We start from the raw sequence: 19,322 nt of genomic DNA on the forward strand, positions 1-19,322 counted from the left end.
CTAATTAAAATTCCTGCGAAAGAACGCAAAGGTTACGTTTTGTTCTCTTGAAAACCCTGAGAATGCCTGTTGCATTGCTAATTATGTTGTTTAGGTCTCCAGCCGAGTTAAATATGGCGTTAGTATAATTTACGACAACTAGTCTGACACGTGAGGTACCAAAACTTTCGCGGCGCGCTACGTGGCTTCTTGCTCAAAGAAAATAACTCTAGTTATGATTTGTGTAAAATGTAAAAGTTTTAGTGGAACAAGAAGCAAGAAATTATTCAATCTACAATTAGTGGTAAATATGGTTCTTGTTGAATTTATAGTTGAAAATTAAAGTTACGACGATAAAGTACCTAATTTAAAAGAAAATCATTTTCCTTTGTATTAATTCAAGGGAAATACTACAGACATTAATTATCTACGTACCTACTATGTTTGTTACAAATGCTTTGGAAAAGACAATCAGTGGCGTAAAATATAATTAGCATAGTATTGAATGTGTCGCGCATAGGTCAGTTTAATGTTATTTTAGAGGCCAAGAACAAGATGCAATCGATTTATTTAATTTCGTTTGTGTCAAGGATGCGAGCAATGTAATGGTTCTCTTTCTAATAATAAACAGCCTTTGTTTAATTACTTGTTGTCTCTTTTAATATCAAGCACTAAATAAAATAATTTATCGGATTTCTCCACGGCGAGGCGTCTGCTCTAGATCGACAGAGTAATTATTTTCAGTAGCAACAGCAGCATAGCTAATTCTAAACTAGGTCAGTAACATGAATGCTTATCAAAGCCTTATGATGTCAATGTTTACAATAATCGCTATGATTCTGAATGTGTTTCGTAAGTTTCGCAATATTCCTATGTATTCATAAAGGTTGCATAAATTCCACACACCAGCATTTACCTTAGTATCATTACATACATTTGAAAGGCCACTGTTTGTAAATGATCTGCTATGTATATGTACTTTACTTAGGCAATAGGTACGGGTCAATATAACGATATAATTTGACTTGCATGTGCAAGTGCGTGGCCGACATGCAGCCTTTGTTGTGCTCCTATTTTGTTATCGTTTGTAAAACTACGATGCACGATCGCAGCTGATTCTGGGACTGACTTACTTACAACATCAAAGTAAAACTGTTAACAAATTCTATTTGACAGCATACCTACCATAAAAAAAGGTTTTCTTTGTTAGTAAAACTTTTATATTGCTTCGAAATACGAAATAACACACTTGGTCACCTTGATACAGTTCGTCCACACCAAACATCAATATAATGAAAGTAAGGTTATGAACCTTCATTAAGGATTCAATAATATTATCATTACATTGAAATCCAGAAATAACAGTTCAAGAACTAGTTCAATTGGACTGAAATTCTGGTTCTATAAAGTTCTATAGATCACGAATCAATATCCAAAACAGAACATCAATCAAATAGCACGAAGGGAATTATTTCGACATGCATATGGTATGTGGATTTTACAACAAACTTCAAGCTATGGTTGTGTAATCTGATTAGAGTGGCGTTGATGTTTGTCAACTAACATTATACTCGGGACTCCCACGTCTACGTCATTTTCACGCATTTGTTTACGTGACTCAAACTGAAACTCGTGTCGGAGCAGGCGACCGAGCAGGTAACAACACAACTACTATTAATATCAACAGAAACATGTTACGAACATCTTCAGTCTTCGTGGATGTAATTGGACCAAGTAACTAGTTGGCAATGTCAGCCATTTGGAACAGTGTGTGTAAGAAAACCCTTGATATGTTGAGAAATTTCATAAGACTTCCTCGGTCATTCACCGATTGTTTGTAAAGGACAAAGCGAGTAACAATTGTGGTTGTTACTACAGTCCTAATTACTTTTGTTGTAATCAAACAATGCTTAATTTAAGTATCCAATCTCCATTTACTGGAGATCATTATTAAGGTAACAAATAATAACCATATTACTCATCAGAATCTGCATGGTTGTTCACATACCGAGGTCCGTGTAGCCTTGTCGCTCGCCGAACACAGGTATGTTGAATTATATTATTAAGGTACGTACTATAAATACATCTGTCTGCCATTTATATTCTGTGCATTGAATTTCCTTGTCTTCTACGTGATTGCACTGGTCATCATAACTAAGTACTTGTAAGTTATTCTAATTGAATGTATGTAGGTATGCCAAAATTAAAGTTAATTAGTTAATTCGTTTAAAATCAGATAAAATTAGTATTGTTTAATGTTATAGATTGTCTGCTTTAGTATTATCAAACTATCATCTTGTGTAATTTTCTAAAATTATTTCTTCTGTTTTCTTCTTTAGCCTTTTTCTACCGCTAGGGTGTACGCCTTCTGTCTGCCATTTCTCGTCTTGAAGAATTTCCATACATTTCATGTTCATTTCGTTTGACATCATCGTACCTACGCATCTGGGGAGGACAACAACAAGTAAGACCTTATGGGTGTTTTTGGCCCCACGGTCTCCACTCTATCACGGTTTTGCACCACGAACCCTGTGACGCGCAACGTGACCATACCACGACACTTCACTTCACACCAAGTTTCGCAATGAGTTGTCTACAGACAAAATTACATAATTGAAAAAAAACATTTAGTTTTTAATTAATTTAAATCCGATGGATTCATTAGCATAATTCGAAACATTCCAGAAGTCTGCCAAGACTATCGCAGTAACAATAATGGAATAAGTAAATAATGCTTCACATTGTGTGAGATGGTAGATCGATATGGAACTGTTATCGACAACAGACTTGCAATCCGGAACAGCTTGATAACAGTTCGCGATAGTTCAATAACTTCTGAACTCGATACAATTATCTTCTTAATGTATATCTATTACTGGTTATCTTCATAGATTATTTTAATAGGTCAAGTTTTCTGTATAAACAGAAACTGATTTTATTTACTAAACATTATATTTTATTTATTTAGAAATACATTACCTTTTTATAACTTGTTTTTATAGCGAATATTTATCCTCACACTGACGTTTTCTCGAATAGTCGCGATCTAGCTAGAAATTACAACACGTATTTGCACTCTTAAATTCTCGAGTACCTATTACCTACCTGTAGGAGTCAAATCATATTTTTTGTCGTTGTATCACCATGGCACAGATGGATGAACGCCCACCGACGAGCGATTATTTCATCATGTCATCACACTTGAGATCTAGAGCCTCATTAACATTTTCTCAATAATTTTGACAATTATGGATTCAAGGAGAAACATGTTATTAGGAATGAAATCCAATTAATAATTTAAGACTCTTGTATTTAGGAAAAGAAAACAGAACAGGCATAAGTCACAAGCGTATGCATAGGTTCTTATAACCAACAAAGATGAACTTAAAGAAAAAAGAATGTGTAAAACGGTAATTCATATTTTTCCTTTTAATTTTCACTGAATTTAACTTTAATTAAAGGTGCTCATTAGGAAATAAAGTGGATGACTCTTCAAACTAAGGTTTTAAATGGTTTTACATTTTTCCTTCACGTTGCTTGCCTTTTACTTGGTTCTAAATGTCAAATACAAAAGCTGAAAATATTCCAACGATTAAAATTATAATCTAAGGTTGATGATTTACATTAATTTTATAAAGCACACAGGTAAGGAGTTATTGCGTAATTTATCGAGCTAATCATAAATCTGTGAGCGTGTACGTTTGTCAACAAAGCAGAAATAATATTAGTATCCAAAGAGCAAACTTTACGACACAAACTAATGTTTATTAAATGTAAATTATTGTCGAGTTTTGTAACTTTGAATAACAATTTCTTAACAGCCAAGTGTAAAATTGATTCAAAACAATTTGTAATTATAAAATTGTTTTCTTAATCGCGTGTGATGAATTCGTGACTCCATGAATTAAAACAAATATCTAAGTGTTATCGGATTTCATTATCGTTTGTGTATATCGTATCTACATAAATTTATTCACGCTAAAGTAACTTTTGTATTGTTTTACTTAGCAACACTCTGATATTACCAAGCTCTGCTAGTTAATGAGCGGAGATGACGAGAAGTAAAATATTTTACCTTTAGTAAGATAAAATCATATTTTTATGACAGCAGTGTTATAGTCATTTTCCGTTGATTATTTCAATTAAATACGATATAGATTTAAGGACTGACGAGTATATAAAAATAGTATATTTATAATTAGTATATACCGATTCCGCCTTTATATATTATTGTTACGAATTCGACTTATATAGGCTATAAATAAAGCGGCCTCAAATTTTTAAATGTATTATATAATCACCTGTCCTTTAGTCATTGGTCAGCAGGTACTTAGTGACTAGGATGTTCAAGAATTCCTCAAAGGAATTTGTGAGTGACGTCATATGCCGCTCATGGGCTCGTTAACCGAACACAAAGCTTATAATTATATTCCCCGAGAAAAAAATATTAAGCAAAAATGAAAGTTGAAGGAGTTATCCTTGAATGAAATGAAATCGGTTTAGTCAGAAACGCGAATAAAAAATATGAATTCGATTGTGTTTTCTATTTCCATCCTTTATAGTTCTTAAAGGCGTTGGTGCTTATGATTGGAAATATTGCGTATCAAGTACTAATAATAAAATATTCCTCTAGAAGTAAGTAGGTGTTTCTTACATTCTTATGTCCGTATAATAAAGACGTTAAATTCATATATTATTGATATTAGTCCCCAGCATATCAATGCACAGCATATTAAGACTTGGACTCCTGCCTAATCCGTGACAAAATGGAGCTGGTAAATATGCAGGCGGTTCGCACAAGTTGCAATGTAAATGACATTTCATTATTTCACTAAACAATGACTAGGGTGAGACCGATTAACAAAAATAAACTCTTTGTTGCAAGTTTATAAAACAAGTTTAATAAACACTATTTTTAAACTTATTAAAAAAAACGTTAAATATAGTATTTAAGCTTTAATTAATACTCTTAAATTGAGACAATGATTAAAATTATGCAAACTACCAAAATAATCCTTCAGACATTTGATTTAAAATAAACTTTAGCTAATAATATGATATGTACCTATTCACATATACTCACATAGCCTGATTGCAATGGTAGCGTTTGAATATGAATCGAATGTAAGTTGATGCGTACGCGCAGGTGAGCCGCAACCGGGTCAGTGCTGCGAGCTGATTGATAGCTCATTTGTCGTGTTGCTAGAAAGTATGCTAAACTCAATTGTATTGCGATCACATTGCAATATTCACATAATTTATTTACTAACTTCACAGCTACATATAGTATTATCGTCGGTTTTCCCAAGCATGTTTGTATTGGGTCGCTTTATTTTTTTTTATCGAGCCCTGTTGAATATCAGCAAATAATCGATAGATTACAAACATAACACAAAGTAATAATACGTACAATTGTAGATAGTTCATTTTTCTTTGCTCGTTGAGATTCTAAGCGCAAGATTTCCATCGGTTTTTCTATTGAAATACTGACGCAATTACCATTGCATATATGGAGAGATACATACTTCATGCATCACTCAGTAATTAATAAAAAATATGGTGTTCTTCTTAAGCACGTCATAAGTGGTATATTTATGTAAGCATCACTAATAGAAGGTGTACATGATTTCGTTACGTTTTATCGATACAAGATTGGTAGATGTATTTGTTATACGGTATCTATAACTACATTACTTCAATAATTATTTTTGAAAATATATTTTGAGAAAATAAATCTTGTTAATTTATTTTAATCTTACAGAAAAAGCTAGAAACCCAATGCCCAATGGAGTACAAGGGATATGAGTATTTTGTGAAATACTAAGTAATGTAAGTATAATTTAAATTTCACAAAAACAAAAATGATATCAGCATGAAATTGCATGATCGATATTTATCTTATCAAATTGAATGAAGTAATGCGATACAAATACTTTCCCCACAACCAAATGAACCACGTCTAGGAAATTCATTACAAAAATGTCGTGTGCAAATTGCGACCTTGCAGCTTCATAGCCATGCATATAGTTTTCAGTAATAAAGGTAACTATAACAATATGTACAGCTGTTCGGTAGGCGAAGTAAACATTCGCTCCGTACGATATTATGTGGATTACGGCAGTGAGAGCAAACACTGCTTCGTTATCAACGCAGAAATACGAGTGACCAGTACCTACCTACCACCTACATACTAGCAGCTATAGTAAAGTAATACTAACTTAATCTACTCCTGCAGAACATGAGCTGCGCCAACATAACACTACCGAACTCAATGCTCATCACGACAATTCTATGTTACCTATTCGAACAGACAAATGCACATCCAGGTCACTGTGAATCGTTATCCACAATATAAACAGTTTGCACTCGATATTCATACGAGAACACATTTATCTTACAATTTATTTCATGTTTACATTCTGTTTTAAGAATTGAGCGAAGGTATGCCGGGTGTTATCTCTTTACTCAATTAACTAGAGCAAGATAGACATTAATTAATCATACCACAGTAGACTGTCGCTTGGAAACCATGACTAGCACCCGTAAATTGAGATATTTAATCATCAACCCCTCCATCTGGTACTAAAAATAGATTCCCTCGTTTGTGCTTCGCTTTGATTTATTCACAGGGAGGCAGAAACGTGACAATACCGCCTAAGGAAATATTAACACTATTATCTATCTCTAGAGTAAATATTTTGGTAATATTAACTACCATGGTCTGCTTCACACCAGCTTGTGACAGAGCGACGAATAACGACCGGTCAACTTCTGACGTCGCTGACTCCACTTTATTTCTCCAATATTTGTGTTACGCAAGAAAACTTGTTTGGAGACAGTCACTCAATAAACATACACAAACTATCATCTACAGTGTACAGTTCCTATACATTGTGATGTAAATATTTTCACAACAGCACACCACGTCAGATTGCGGGGAATGTAAAATGTTCTCGACTTATTAACCCACTTAGAACTAAGCTTTATATCTCTGTAGTGGACAACTTGTAAACAATACACAATTGCTTTTCAAGTATTAGCAACTCAAGGCTCTTCAAAGTTGATTAGATCTGTTCTGAATGTCAACACGACTTTGGTGCAGCATGATGCAAGGTTGTAATGTCCTTAGGTAAATGAGCTGTTGAGATTTTGACACCGAGAGATTTGCAAAACAAAATGCAAAAATAATTATGCTTTGTGTCATTAAGGAGGAGTTTTAGTAATCAGATATAAAAATATTTTAAATGTGTGCATTTAAAATATTTTACTCAGGTTATAACGCTGAGTTAGGACTAGTTAATTACATAATCGTCTGTAGCCGAGACCCCGCTCTCCACACGCCATCGGAATGCAAACAAATGCACTCGTGAGTGCTATTAAGACAAAAGTTAATTAGCTTTTGTAACAATAAGCTCTTAAAGACGAAAACAGCATTGTAAACCAGTACGGTATGCAACCAGACGCGCGGATTGCCAAAACTCGAACGATATGACCTACATTGACTTGGAAAGTATACATACACGAGTCTACGGATATTATTGAAAAATTAAATTTATTTTGCCAGTAACGAGCTCCAAATGATACATTTGTTCTCTCTCTAGCCATTTAATACAAGACTGAAGCGTCGGCAGCGACTCTCTACAGTGTGCTACAGTCGTTAGAGTCTCGATAGATGTTTCGATAGTAATTTTTAGATAACTATTATGACTATATTAGGCAATAAGACTATATTAATACACATTCCAAGGATATACGCGAAGGATTGATTGAACTTGGAATATAACCAGGCCATTTAAAACATCCTAGCTAAAGCTAGACTAAGTATCTCGAGCCAATCGACCGAACGACGGCGAGCAAGTCTCGACCCATGACAAATTAGTCATAGTCATGATGCTATTGAGGTTACCCAGTTATGAGGCAACGGACAAAAAGTAAATTTGAAAGGTTCACATCACTTTCACCAGTATTCTACTTATACGACAAAGCATCTAAGAAGAAGTAATTAAATATTGAAATGTATGAAGAATGTGTCATCACTACGTAGTGATAGATAGATGGAATTAATAAAAAAACCAAAATTAATAAAAAATAAAAAAAGTTTGGAAACGACTTTTTTCAAATTATTATAAAAAAATACTTGGAGAAAAATAATCATCGAACGACGATCAGTTTATGAAGACGACTTAATGATTTACTCTATGCATAAATATTAAAAACGATATGAAATTGCACTTAGTTATTTCAAAAGCATAATATTAAGTACTAACTACTTTCTGTCGAATGATTCACAGCAAGCCCCGGAATGGTCAGATAATGTCTGACGATATTACACATACGTGAACTCGTATTGCAGTTGGAAAAGGTAGTTCCAGGAAACGATAATGTACACAGCCGAGATACACTGCGGCAAGAAAACGGTAAATGATACGGAATGGCAGTAACGAAACACTTTAGTCTATTATTCAGTGTGCAATAACGTTTCCGCGGCCGAAATAATTGGATGGCTCGTTTCGTGAAAGTCCATATCCGCGTAATATCATTGACCCAATCGTAATTCCCTTTAACACGGGTTCTAACAAAGGCCTCAAATAATGTGACCTTCTTGGAAGGACCTGTATATTTAGTTGGCATTTCTATTAATGGCTTACTCCGCACAATAAGAAACAGTAGTCTGTATTTTAATTCAGACATTCATGGACTTCCCAGCATTAATCTATGTTACATAAAGTCATATCCGAGAACAAGCCTCTTCGCCTCTCTTCCCGGTACTGATGGGATAGGATGTGATGTAAAATTATGTACATTAGTAGAACCTTGCTCATTTCCTTTAGATACCAACTGCAAACGGTAGGTGCCGCGTGAAGGTTTCCGAATTGTTTAAGCACATCCTTGAAAGTTAACATTTTCGACGGAGTAGGGACGGTGTACTTGGCATGTTTGTACTTGGTAGGTCATACTTATACTCGAAGACTTGTATGGTTTTTCTTAGGTTTTTGTAAAACAAATGAGGCCACATTAATATTTTATTATTGCTTAAGCAGTTTCTAGTGTTTGGTAACAGCGTTTCTAAAAGGATGTGGTGTCATTCCTTACTACTTGTCATACGAACATCTCCTGTCACGCATCTTCACAGAACAATCGCATTCAGTGCAGACTACTAATTTTTGCGTCTGTCTGTACATTTGACACGAGCACAGCTATACGACCATCGCAGTAGTAACACGACACACTTTACCTATTCTGCACAATCGAAAGTGCTGACATGTGACCTCAGCAGAATCTTAAGTTTGCGCAACATCGTCGTTAATATGTCAAATGAGTATAAATTAGTGGAAAATATATAAAATATTCTAAATATTACATACGAGGTCGCATTTATTGTTGTTGTAACCACATTGTCTGGCTTTCGTCATTCCGTAATGTTTTCAGAAACTCTCACTCCCGGCAATAGGCGAAATGTTATGAATTGCAATAAACCATTGATGATTCAGACACCACTGATAAATGGTGAAGGAAAAACATTATGAAGAAACTTGGGCTCATAATTTCTAATTATAAGTTTGAAATCGCCAACCTGTATTGAACAAGCTTGGTGATTAATGCCCAAATGTTCTCCATGCGAGTAGAGGCTTTGGTCAGCAGTTGCCACTAATTGTTAGGCTGTTGATGTGATTGATGATTCAACATTCAACAAATTAAGTAAGTTTTTCACAATACCTAGTTCTCCATTTTGTATAGACAAATTCCGTGTCACCAAATGCGCAGATTGGTCTAAATATTTCATGGGTAATCCTACAATCCCACATAGTTTCCTATTGACTAACTTTTTAAGTATTTTCATAGTATTTAATTTCTTTTCAATACATTTATAATTATTTAGTAATAATACAAAAAACATTGAAAAATATAAAAAGCAGTGGGGGCAGTAAGGTATTAACGGGATAAATCCAATCTTAGGTATTTTTATTATTATTCACCATGACAAAATGTGTGTCATATCATGAAACAAAATAGGTGCCTAAAACAAAAACACATAATAATTAATTAAGTGACTATCGTTTGCAATCCTTACATGGTGCATTAATCATTGTATGAGCAATTAAACATTGCAATAATCACGATACCTTTATTGTAATTAGGTTGACGTTACATAAATGTCCGCAATAACTACCAGTACGAATTCAGTACCTAGGTAGCCTTTATTTTTCATTGGGTTTATCCTTACATAATAATTATATCGGAAGAACAATAAATATTTGACAGCTTCAGTTCAAATCATTTTATTTCTAGGTTTTTATTTAGACTTCCATATACAGGGTGTAAGCGGAACGCTCCCAAACGTCGCAAACAGGTGATGGTAAAAAACGTGTATTATTAAAAAAAATAAAGAATTCAATGTTTATTTTAAGTAATAATAGTTGTAATCTAATGCTGAATTTTAATATAGCATGAATAATACAAACACAAAAACGATTAAAATTATAAAAACATAAACAATTTGTGGCGTTTTTCGGGAGCGTTCCGCTTACACCCTGTATGCGTATTAAATAAAAAGGGACATGTCAATAATGCATGAGTTAAAAAATTCGTAAAGGAATCAAATTGTTCTAATTAATAAAAAGCTATTTAAAAAAAAAACTTAGCATTTGGCGAAATTACTAAGAAAATATGTAGTAACAACTACTCGCGTATCTACATAGACTCTTGGTTTATACGCACATAATAAAATTGTCGTAAGTATCCAGTACTCACAATATAGGGATACTTTTAATGCCAGTGTAATAGATATGTAATGAAGTAAGAATACACTACATTCTACAATTAGGTACTGCCCGATTGTAGATGAAGATTGAATGAGGAAGACGCGGAGATTACATCGTCACGCTCAGAAGGTTAACTAATCCATATTAGGAAGACGCCTCCGATATAATTTATGAATTCCGCCAGAAAAAAAAGCAAGCACTAAGTAGTTAATTTGTCTAGCCGGAATCCACATCAAACTGGTGAAATATTTGTGTGGGTGGCCTAAACAACTTATCGTTGTAGCAGTTTGCATTTTATACTTGAACAATATAATAGTTGAGTCAATAATACTATCGATTTGCATGTCTAACCAGCCCAGCTCCACGATTCACTGCCATGAAAGGCAACTTAACATCTCGAGTCGCTGCAAAGCCTACTCCGTCTCCCTGCAACTACGCAAATAAAACAAGATTCGAAGATCGAACTATCGATGCAAGATTGCCAATCATGGGTAAGACTTCGCCGATCAGATTTCACGAATTCCGCTAGTTTGCAAGTAGCTATAGTTATAATTATTCGTTATATTGGTATTATATTGTCTACTCTGTGTAGTACGACTGTTTAGAGAGCGACCACAAACGGGTACCATGAAACTCTGTTTAAAAAGATTTTATAGTTGAATGATGTTCTACCGTTTTTTCATAATCATTACGACTTTATAGCACTACCGACACGGCAGTAATAGAAACTTCTAGGCTAGACGACTTATAGCGATTAGAATTTAGTTATATTAAATTATCGTCGGCATTTATCAGGATTTGGATACATATTCATGATAACGGTATTTTCCCCTTCCGGTATTTGTTTAGAACAAACAAAACTGGACAAATAAATTAACGCACTGCTTTTATAAGGAGATAAGGTTTAATCTTCCGGCAAAGATTCCCTAACATTATCGTGATACTCCGATAACGTACAAAGCTACTACCATAATAATTTCTTAACATTATGATCTAATTCAAAGATATGTTTTCATGAAAAATGGTGTATTTTAATATTTATTAGTAAATGTTAGAAGTCACGGTCAAACGAACACCAAGGCGTAATTTTTATCGTACTGTAATATTGTAACATATTTTATAAATAATTGCTGGTTAATAATTACGTTTCCCACGAAATAAAGCCTTTCTTTCAATGAATGAATGATTGTTATTGAAATGTAGTTAAACAGTCATTCAATTTTAACAATAGGCTTGATGGTAAATGTATTTCATGGTTTAAGTCGTATCATATCACCATAATAGCTAAGTTTCTAGAAGTTATCTTCATCAAATTGCCACCTAATTTAGATGTAATCATGGCTGATTTAAGCATTGTCTGAGTGTGTAATAGCGGATCTGGGCGTATGTACTAAAAATGTCCCCACTACGTTAATTTTAGTGTTTGCAGGAGTAAATATTTACGACGACTACCATGCTATTCTAGGTTTTCGTAGAAAATATGCGACTTTACTTTGTCTATCTGAACATAATAAGAACAGAACATTGTTAGGTATCTAGCTTAATGACGAATAATAAAATATTAAAAGTTAAATAGGTACTCTAATAATTATTTTTTAAACAGGCAATCGAGAGCTTATATTTATATATTATAAATGTATTTTTGTGGTGGTCCTATTACGTTTTTCTAGTTGCATTGCAGATCTAGGTATCACATAACACTTAATTCTTATGAGATTTTGTGTACATACTTCGTAAGACACAATGATATGTGTCTTTTGTATCAAAATTAAAAAGAAATAAATAAATTGAATACTTCCATAGAGAGTGATTGTCAATGTTCATTTATTGGCTCAAAATTGTGTAATTATGTATGTTGCACCCATACCACATGTCAATAACAGAATACAAAATAGAGTGAATGGAAAAGTGGAGAAAGGGCTTCTGTGACAAGTGCTACAACTTTACTTTTATCCATTTAATGAATTAAATGAAAAGGTAATAAATTATTATTTCCTATTATAAAAAAATAAACCTACTTACAATTAATAATGTCTTTGTCCATGGCAGATAGCTAAATAATAATGTTATTCATTTAAAATCATAATCTTTTTAACTGCCTCTTTTAAAACATTGAGATTTAGTGATAAAAAGTAAATCCACTTCAGTACTGTGTGAATAAAAAGTCTATATTTTGGTACCTACAATAATTTTAAATCATTGAATCATTTCATTGAAAGTTTAATGTAATGGGTTGCATTTATTCCACAAAGCAATCTGTTTTATCAAAGGTCAGTTAAACCTTATGAAACATTGCATATGTTTTATCATTCAACTTAAAATGTAAACAAAATTATAAATAATGAAGGTACAGTCATTTTTATAACAAAATGATATTCATCACAAATCACGAATTAAGATCAATAGTGATACCTACATAGATAATAAGGTTTAGCAACAGTTTCGAAATCACTAAACAAATAATACATAATGAGGAAATGATAACACTCATGTTATCTAACATTATTTTTATATAATAACTATAACAAATAGGTCAGTTTTATGTTCTAAGAATAGCGTGGATCGTTTATACCACTTATGCAATAAAGGTCATATTCCTGTGTAACATTGACCCATATTATTGGGGACCTTAATATTCAATGCCTCAATTGGTCATGCTCATAAAACTTTAATGATTTCAATGACTGCTTAAATGAATGGTCAAACATATTGTATTGTCTTATTCCAATTAGAATTTTGTATGTTTGTAATAGATTTAGAATTAATTTCTTTTCTTATTGGCGCTATTCAATTCAAGATCTCTATTATATTGTTATGAAGTTAATAATGATAGGGTGCAATTATAGAATAATACACACTTGGCAGATATGTAGGCAAGATGTTTGATGATGTATGTAATATTAAAACATATTATGCTAACATTTAGAGTCAGTGTTTCTGATACTTTCATTAGGTACCTTACCTAGTTGGATTTCATAGTAAAAGTGGCCAGGATTAGGTTGGATTCTGTATTGACTACCAGTAGTACCAGTATACTAAAATTAAATGTAATAAAATATTTTCTTACATATTTACCAAAGTAAAGTTTCAAACATCAGTGCATAATAATTTTGTTGTTTAACATAAAATTTATGTTTATGAGTAAATGTTATAATAAATATTTATTGGGCAATAAACAGAGAAACTGAATATTATGCTCTTGTGTAGAATAACTCACAGTAAAATACGGAAAATGAAACTTAAAATTAAGAAATTGGTTTTGTTGGAAACTTCATAAGATAAATAGTGATCTTCCAGTCACAAAATGCAGAGTCTAAAGGTACTTTAATAAGTGGATAATGTGTTTGATAAGGTTTTATACTTTAATAATTTGTTCTTACAGTAATTACCTATTATGATAATTGTATTCAAGTACCTATTTAGTTTTTTGCTTCACACTTCCATTATATCTAAGATAAGATATAGACAATAAATTCATAGAAATACAGCAGGAATTATGAATATTAAGTGGTCTGATACTCACTTCTAATTCATTACTCAGAATTTACATATCCAGTTATTCACTCTTATCAGAATCTGAATGTTGGAAGGCAAGATCCAAACTAATAGGTATATAGACACATTAGTACATAAATGATATACCTGTGTGTGCAAGCCTCCTGCCCACGAGCGGGCTGTCGAGCAGCAGGCGGCGCAGCGACCAGCGGCCCAGCACGCCGCCGCCCCAGCCACAGCCGCCGCCGCTGCCGCGCCGCATACCCTCGCGTTCCACCATCACACCAAACTTTTACACATTACACATCAAACACTGGCCCAGCTATTCTCAGCCTCGCACGACCGACATCAACCCTCACAGATTAAGTACTACCGTTATGAAATATCGACATCGACTCGGCGACTTCAACCAGTCTTTGCACAACGCGTATTGAGTAACCGACTCGCAACGCATCAGCGAGAGAAAGTGCCGATAGTCAGCTTCAAACGTACGTGCTCGCGGGCGCGTTACAGATGCAGCCTCAGACCTCAGGTGGGGAATACTCACTGTTATTGAGTTCCCATTGTGCTGACTGGGCGCGCTCACGGTTACTAAACTAAATGGAAAACAATGCCTATTATACAACTGCAAGAGTTTTTTATTATTGTTATCACGGACGACAAGAATCAAGCACGGTTAAACAAGCAATGCCATTGTACAAAAATAAAATGAACAAAATTGAGTGTCTACGTTAGGAAACGACAATACACATTCACATCTGTCAAACAACAAACTCGACCGGTACCTACTACAAGTGCACGAACTTGAAAATAGTAAGACAACTCACGTTACAAAGTCACTTCATTCTCATTTTTCTAAAACCAAAAGTAAAACCACACATTTCCAACGACTAACATAAAGACCACTATACACTGTTCAGCATGCTCCCACAAATTAATATGAGAGCAGCGGATAATAATTTTACTATTTCATACATATTTTCTCATCTCAATCCTTGAATTGAATAAATTTGAGCATTATGTTTGCTCTTATTAGAAAACTTTTTAAATATTTATTGCGTAAGATTAATCCTATGTACAGAAAATTGGAATTGAAGCACTAGTGTTGGCATGGGCTGCTGCTGCTGTCAAACTAAACTAATATCACTGTCAAATCCGACACGTCTGTTGATTTTGACGTTGTCAATTTCGTTTTGTCATGTCAGCAGCAGCTTCGTCAGTTCAGTTGTCATTTTTGCTTACCTTTGCCGCTGTTTCTTTTGTATTTTATTGATTAAAATTATATCTACAACAACAAAATGAATATTTATTCACAAACATTATGTTTATTAATTTTAGTATCTTGTGTGTTATGTGAAAATAAATATTCACGATCTGCAAATGAAAAGAAAAAGTCTGATGTAGAATTCAGAAGTTTGGATAAACCATTTAGAATGAACAAACTTAATTTATTGTGGACAAAAGCTCGACAGGTAAATAACATCTTTATAAATAGACTTTTCTGATACACAAGAAAAGTCCTCCCCTTAGACGATACAGTGACCAGAATTTAGCAAAAACTATATTTTATAGGAAATACCGCTACCGGTCGGCTCCTATTTTTATATTTTATAAGTAGTATTTTAAATTTTAATTTTAGATTCTTTTTTAACAAAATTATATGGAACATCAGTAATATGTTAATACCTAAAAAAAATATGTTGCAGCGCCTCACAGAGCCTAAGCTGAAATCCTTATACAGTGATTTGATGATCCAAGACAAAGAAGAATTAATATACAAGAGAGTAAAAAGTGAAGGAGGTGATAAGGAGGGGCTGAAGGAAGCTGAATTGAGGCGGAAACTAACTAACATCATGTCAAGCTATGGACTTCTACATCACTTTGAACCTGGTGCACCTAAGGAGAAAGACCACCCTGTAAGTAAACATTCAAATATCAAAAACAAACCAATTTTATAATGATTGCATTGGTTTATTAAAAAATGCTATCAAATCATTACTTAGTGTTGACAGATAAGTAACATAATATGAGATTAAAAACACATGTAAAAAATACTGATAAACACATTGAGATAAAAATGTGTGTATGTATGTACCTAGACATAATAGATTACTTTTACAGATGAAACATTAACACCAGCTGTAATTTTCATAATAAATAGGTACCTACTTGTTGCTTGTAAATTGTAGGATCACTAGGATAAAACTTTTAAAACATTAATAAACTGTAAATATTTATTGAGTCATAGTATACAATTACCAATTTCTAAGATATACTATCTTTGACTCAAATCTTAAATAGGTTTATTGCTGTTGAAGTCATAAATCTGTATGTGGGACACTCCAGTACTAAAATATTTGTTTTATGCAGGCTTACAACTCTGCCATGGATGACTACATCAACAAGAGTATTTTCAAAGATAAGAAACTTAATTATCTTTGGACGAAGGCAGAGGCTTCAGGATTCACCATGGAAGAGTTGTTAGCTTTACGAGAAGAGTTCACACACCATCAAGAGAAAATAGATCAGTATTACGACTTGTTGTCGGATGACTCACCAAAAGACGATGCATTTAAAAGTAAGTTTTTCTATAATACTCCACATAGTATTTATTATAAGAAAAATATTAAGTAGGTAAAAGATATTAGTAAAAATATGATATTATGTATTTCGAAATAAGAGTTATGATTGCTTCTATATTTTCAGATATTATCAATGAAGATGAATTAGACAAATTCAATGAAATCAGTGAACACACAAATGAAATGACCAAGGATTACATTGATAAAGCTAATCTAATCAGAGAAAAACATCGAGATTTGAGGGATGGCTATGACAGGCTTCAAAGGGTGGTTGCTAAAGGTAAACTACTATCAGACAAATATTTTTATTAATGTTACTTCACACATTTCATGGTTTTCTCCTGTTGTGGGCGTGTTTTAGTAGGTAACACAGATTTTTAGATACAACAAATCACACACAAATACAGAACGGAATTGTTTCATTCGGGAATTGAACCCGCGAAACGATGCACGTCGGCTTGACGTTCACCAACCATGTTATCAACTTGATTCTATAATTAATTATAAAACTTCTTTCCTAAAAGTGATAGAAGCTCAAAACTTGAACATTCAGATAATACAGGGTTATCATTATGATCCCTACCAGTAAAAAAAAGTTTGTTTATAGGTCACACAAGACCGTTACTGTCAGTTATAAACTTGTTATTTCAAGTTTATTCTGTGAAAATGTCGAAATCACAAAAACCCAATGATAAATTAAATGATTGGTCTGGAATTGAATCTCCTGCTCTATAAATTTCAATTATGCTTTTTTTTTAAACCACTATTTTGTTCAATACCACATTGACGTGGTTGGTCTTTTCTTACATCAAATAGAATAAAATCTTGTACTTACCTTGATATTGTTCTTTCCAGCTCCAAACAATAAAGACTTCATAGAACCTAAAGTGCAAGGTCTTTGGAAAATAGCTGTTGCTGCTAACTTTACTACTGAAGAACTGGCTTCACTGAAGGTAACATATCTCTGTGTGATGTGATGTAATAACATAACTGGCAAACTGCATTTAGTTTTTCATTTACAATAAGAATTGTTATTTCGAAAAATATGTCACAAACTAATTTTATTCTGGTTTTGTTTTAACCACTATATTGGCTCACAGTTATGTTATACTCTAAACTAATTAATACTCTTGATAACTTTTTCTTCTTATACTAAACCTTTGTTGTTCTTTCTCCTTAGGTGGAACTGCAGCACTATGAGTCGCGATTGTTGAAGTTACGTCACTTACAAGCGAACAATGTAAGCAATCGCGAGAAACATAAGGACAAGGTTATTTTTATTTATTTTATATTACTACACATTTGTGCAGATTTCAATTTTATTGTTTATCTATCAGCCAAAGGAACAAAATTATTATTTCATTCAAAATCTTGTATGTGCGAATTTTGAAAGCACTATTGAAGAGTAAGTAAGATGTAGGATCATAGACAGTTATAATCTTTTGTATTGTAGAAAGACTGCTGTATCATAAATTATAAAATAATTAGTTTACTGTGTCATGGGTAATGTAATCAATGTAAGTTAGTTACTCCAAAAATCTTGTTTCATACTATATAATATGCTTGCCTGATTAGACAGCCCGTCTAATTAAAATACTTTGTGTAATGAGAGGTAAAGTCGTAATTTATGCCCTTTATGGGTCAGGCATCAGATTTTAATTATGTATGTAATAATATTAGAATTATTAAATTCATGTATGTAACATTTTTTAAAAAATCAAAACTTTGATTGATTGGTCCCAAAGCGACTAACACTAACAGTCACATCACTATGGCAATATATTCGTTAGACGTTTCTCCATAAGTTGTAGCAATTTGTAGAGTAACATATTATGAGATCATTAATTTTATAGATTGTTTTACTAATAGTAGATATTAATCAATAATTATTATAATTATGCAGATTGCTGGCGCGGGTGACAAAATCAACCACTTTGAAGAACAGGAGCAGATGATCAAGAAACATTCCCTGAAGGTTGCGAAGCTACACGCTGACCTTGAGAGCAAAATAATGGAACGTCACACTGAACTGTAACACTGCTCTCCACTTTGCCAAAGTAGATGTGACAATATTGTTGTAATGCATTTAGAACAAATTTCTATGTTTGTGTGTAAAAGTATGATAGCATTTGTTGTGCTGTTATGCACAAATTACTATTACGATTGCATAATGTATGTTGTCCGTAGATATTTTAAGTGTAATGTTTTATTATAATAAATGTAAATAAGAATGATGAATCTCAATTATTGTTTTAATAAAAAGTAAAATCTTTTGCAAACAATATTGTTCATATAATAATATGAGCTTCAAGGAGTGCTTGATAATATAAGCTAGACCCTAGTCAAAAACATACGCAAGTTACTTTGACAACGGTTTATTTGCCTAGAACTTACCGCATATCCTGCTTTAATTATATTCGAGACAAAGTAAGTCCTCAATAATAATTTACTTATAAATATACACATTCCCCAAATAAACCTATTAAAAAAAGAATTTATTGAA

At 33.1% G+C, this 19,322-nt stretch overlaps 2 protein-coding genes across 3 annotated transcripts in view; one reads left to right on the top strand and one right to left on the bottom strand.

Moving 5' to 3' along the window:
* LOC118269689 (E3 ubiquitin-protein ligase RNF19A) overlaps window positions 1–15,304 on the bottom strand; it is a 39,041-nt gene extending 23,737 nt beyond the window's left edge. Inside the window, 1 exon segment of the mRNA XM_035584937.2 lies at window positions 14,385–15,304. Within this exon segment, the coding sequence (XP_035440830.2) occupies window positions 14,385–14,517 (133 nt within the window). The 5' untranslated portion in view covers window positions 14,518–15,304.
* A 132-nt stretch (window positions 15,305–15,436) lies between these two features.
* Window positions 15,437–19,063, top strand: LOC118269690 (alpha-2-macroglobulin receptor-associated protein). 2 transcript variants are annotated; one of them, XM_035584939.2, is made up of 7 exons: window positions 15,437–15,709; window positions 15,944–16,153; window positions 16,608–16,815; window positions 16,944–17,099; window positions 17,675–17,772; window positions 18,000–18,059; window positions 18,723–19,063. In XM_035584939.2, exons 1-7 carry the CDS (start codon window positions 15,536–15,538, stop codon window positions 18,852–18,854), a joined length of 1,038 nt encoding a protein of 345 aa, XP_035440832.2. In that variant the 5' UTR covers window positions 15,437–15,535; the 3' UTR covers window positions 18,855–19,063. The 2 variants fall into 2 exon arrangements, with proteins under 2 accessions (XP_035440832.2, XP_035440831.2); XM_035584938.2 differs by having other exon boundaries at window positions 15,438–15,709; window positions 18,000–18,089.
* The last annotated feature ends 259 nt before the right edge of the window (window positions 19,064–19,322 follow it).

The sequence above is a fragment of the Spodoptera frugiperda genome, chromosome 30 (assembly GCF_023101765.2).
Source record: "Spodoptera frugiperda isolate SF20-4 chromosome 30, AGI-APGP_CSIRO_Sfru_2.0, whole genome shotgun sequence".
NCBI classification, from domain to species: Eukaryota; Metazoa; Arthropoda; class Insecta; order Lepidoptera; family Noctuidae; genus Spodoptera; species Spodoptera frugiperda.

What these genes read in the sequence shown, in the direction of transcription:
- LOC118269690 (XM_035584938.2), top strand. Translation starts at nt 15,536, where the DNA reads ATGAATATTTATTCACAAACATTATGTTTATTAATTTTAGTATCTTGT. An exon ending in AAAAGACGATGCATTTAAAA is followed by an intron (nt 16,816 to 16,943) that starts GTAAGTTTTTCT and finishes CTATATTTTCAG; the next exon opens with ATATTATCAATGAAGATGAA. An exon ending in GCGAGAAACATAAGGACAAG is followed by an intron (nt 18,090 to 18,722) that starts GTTATTTTTATT and finishes ATAATTATGCAG; the next exon opens with ATTGCTGGCGCGGGTGACAA.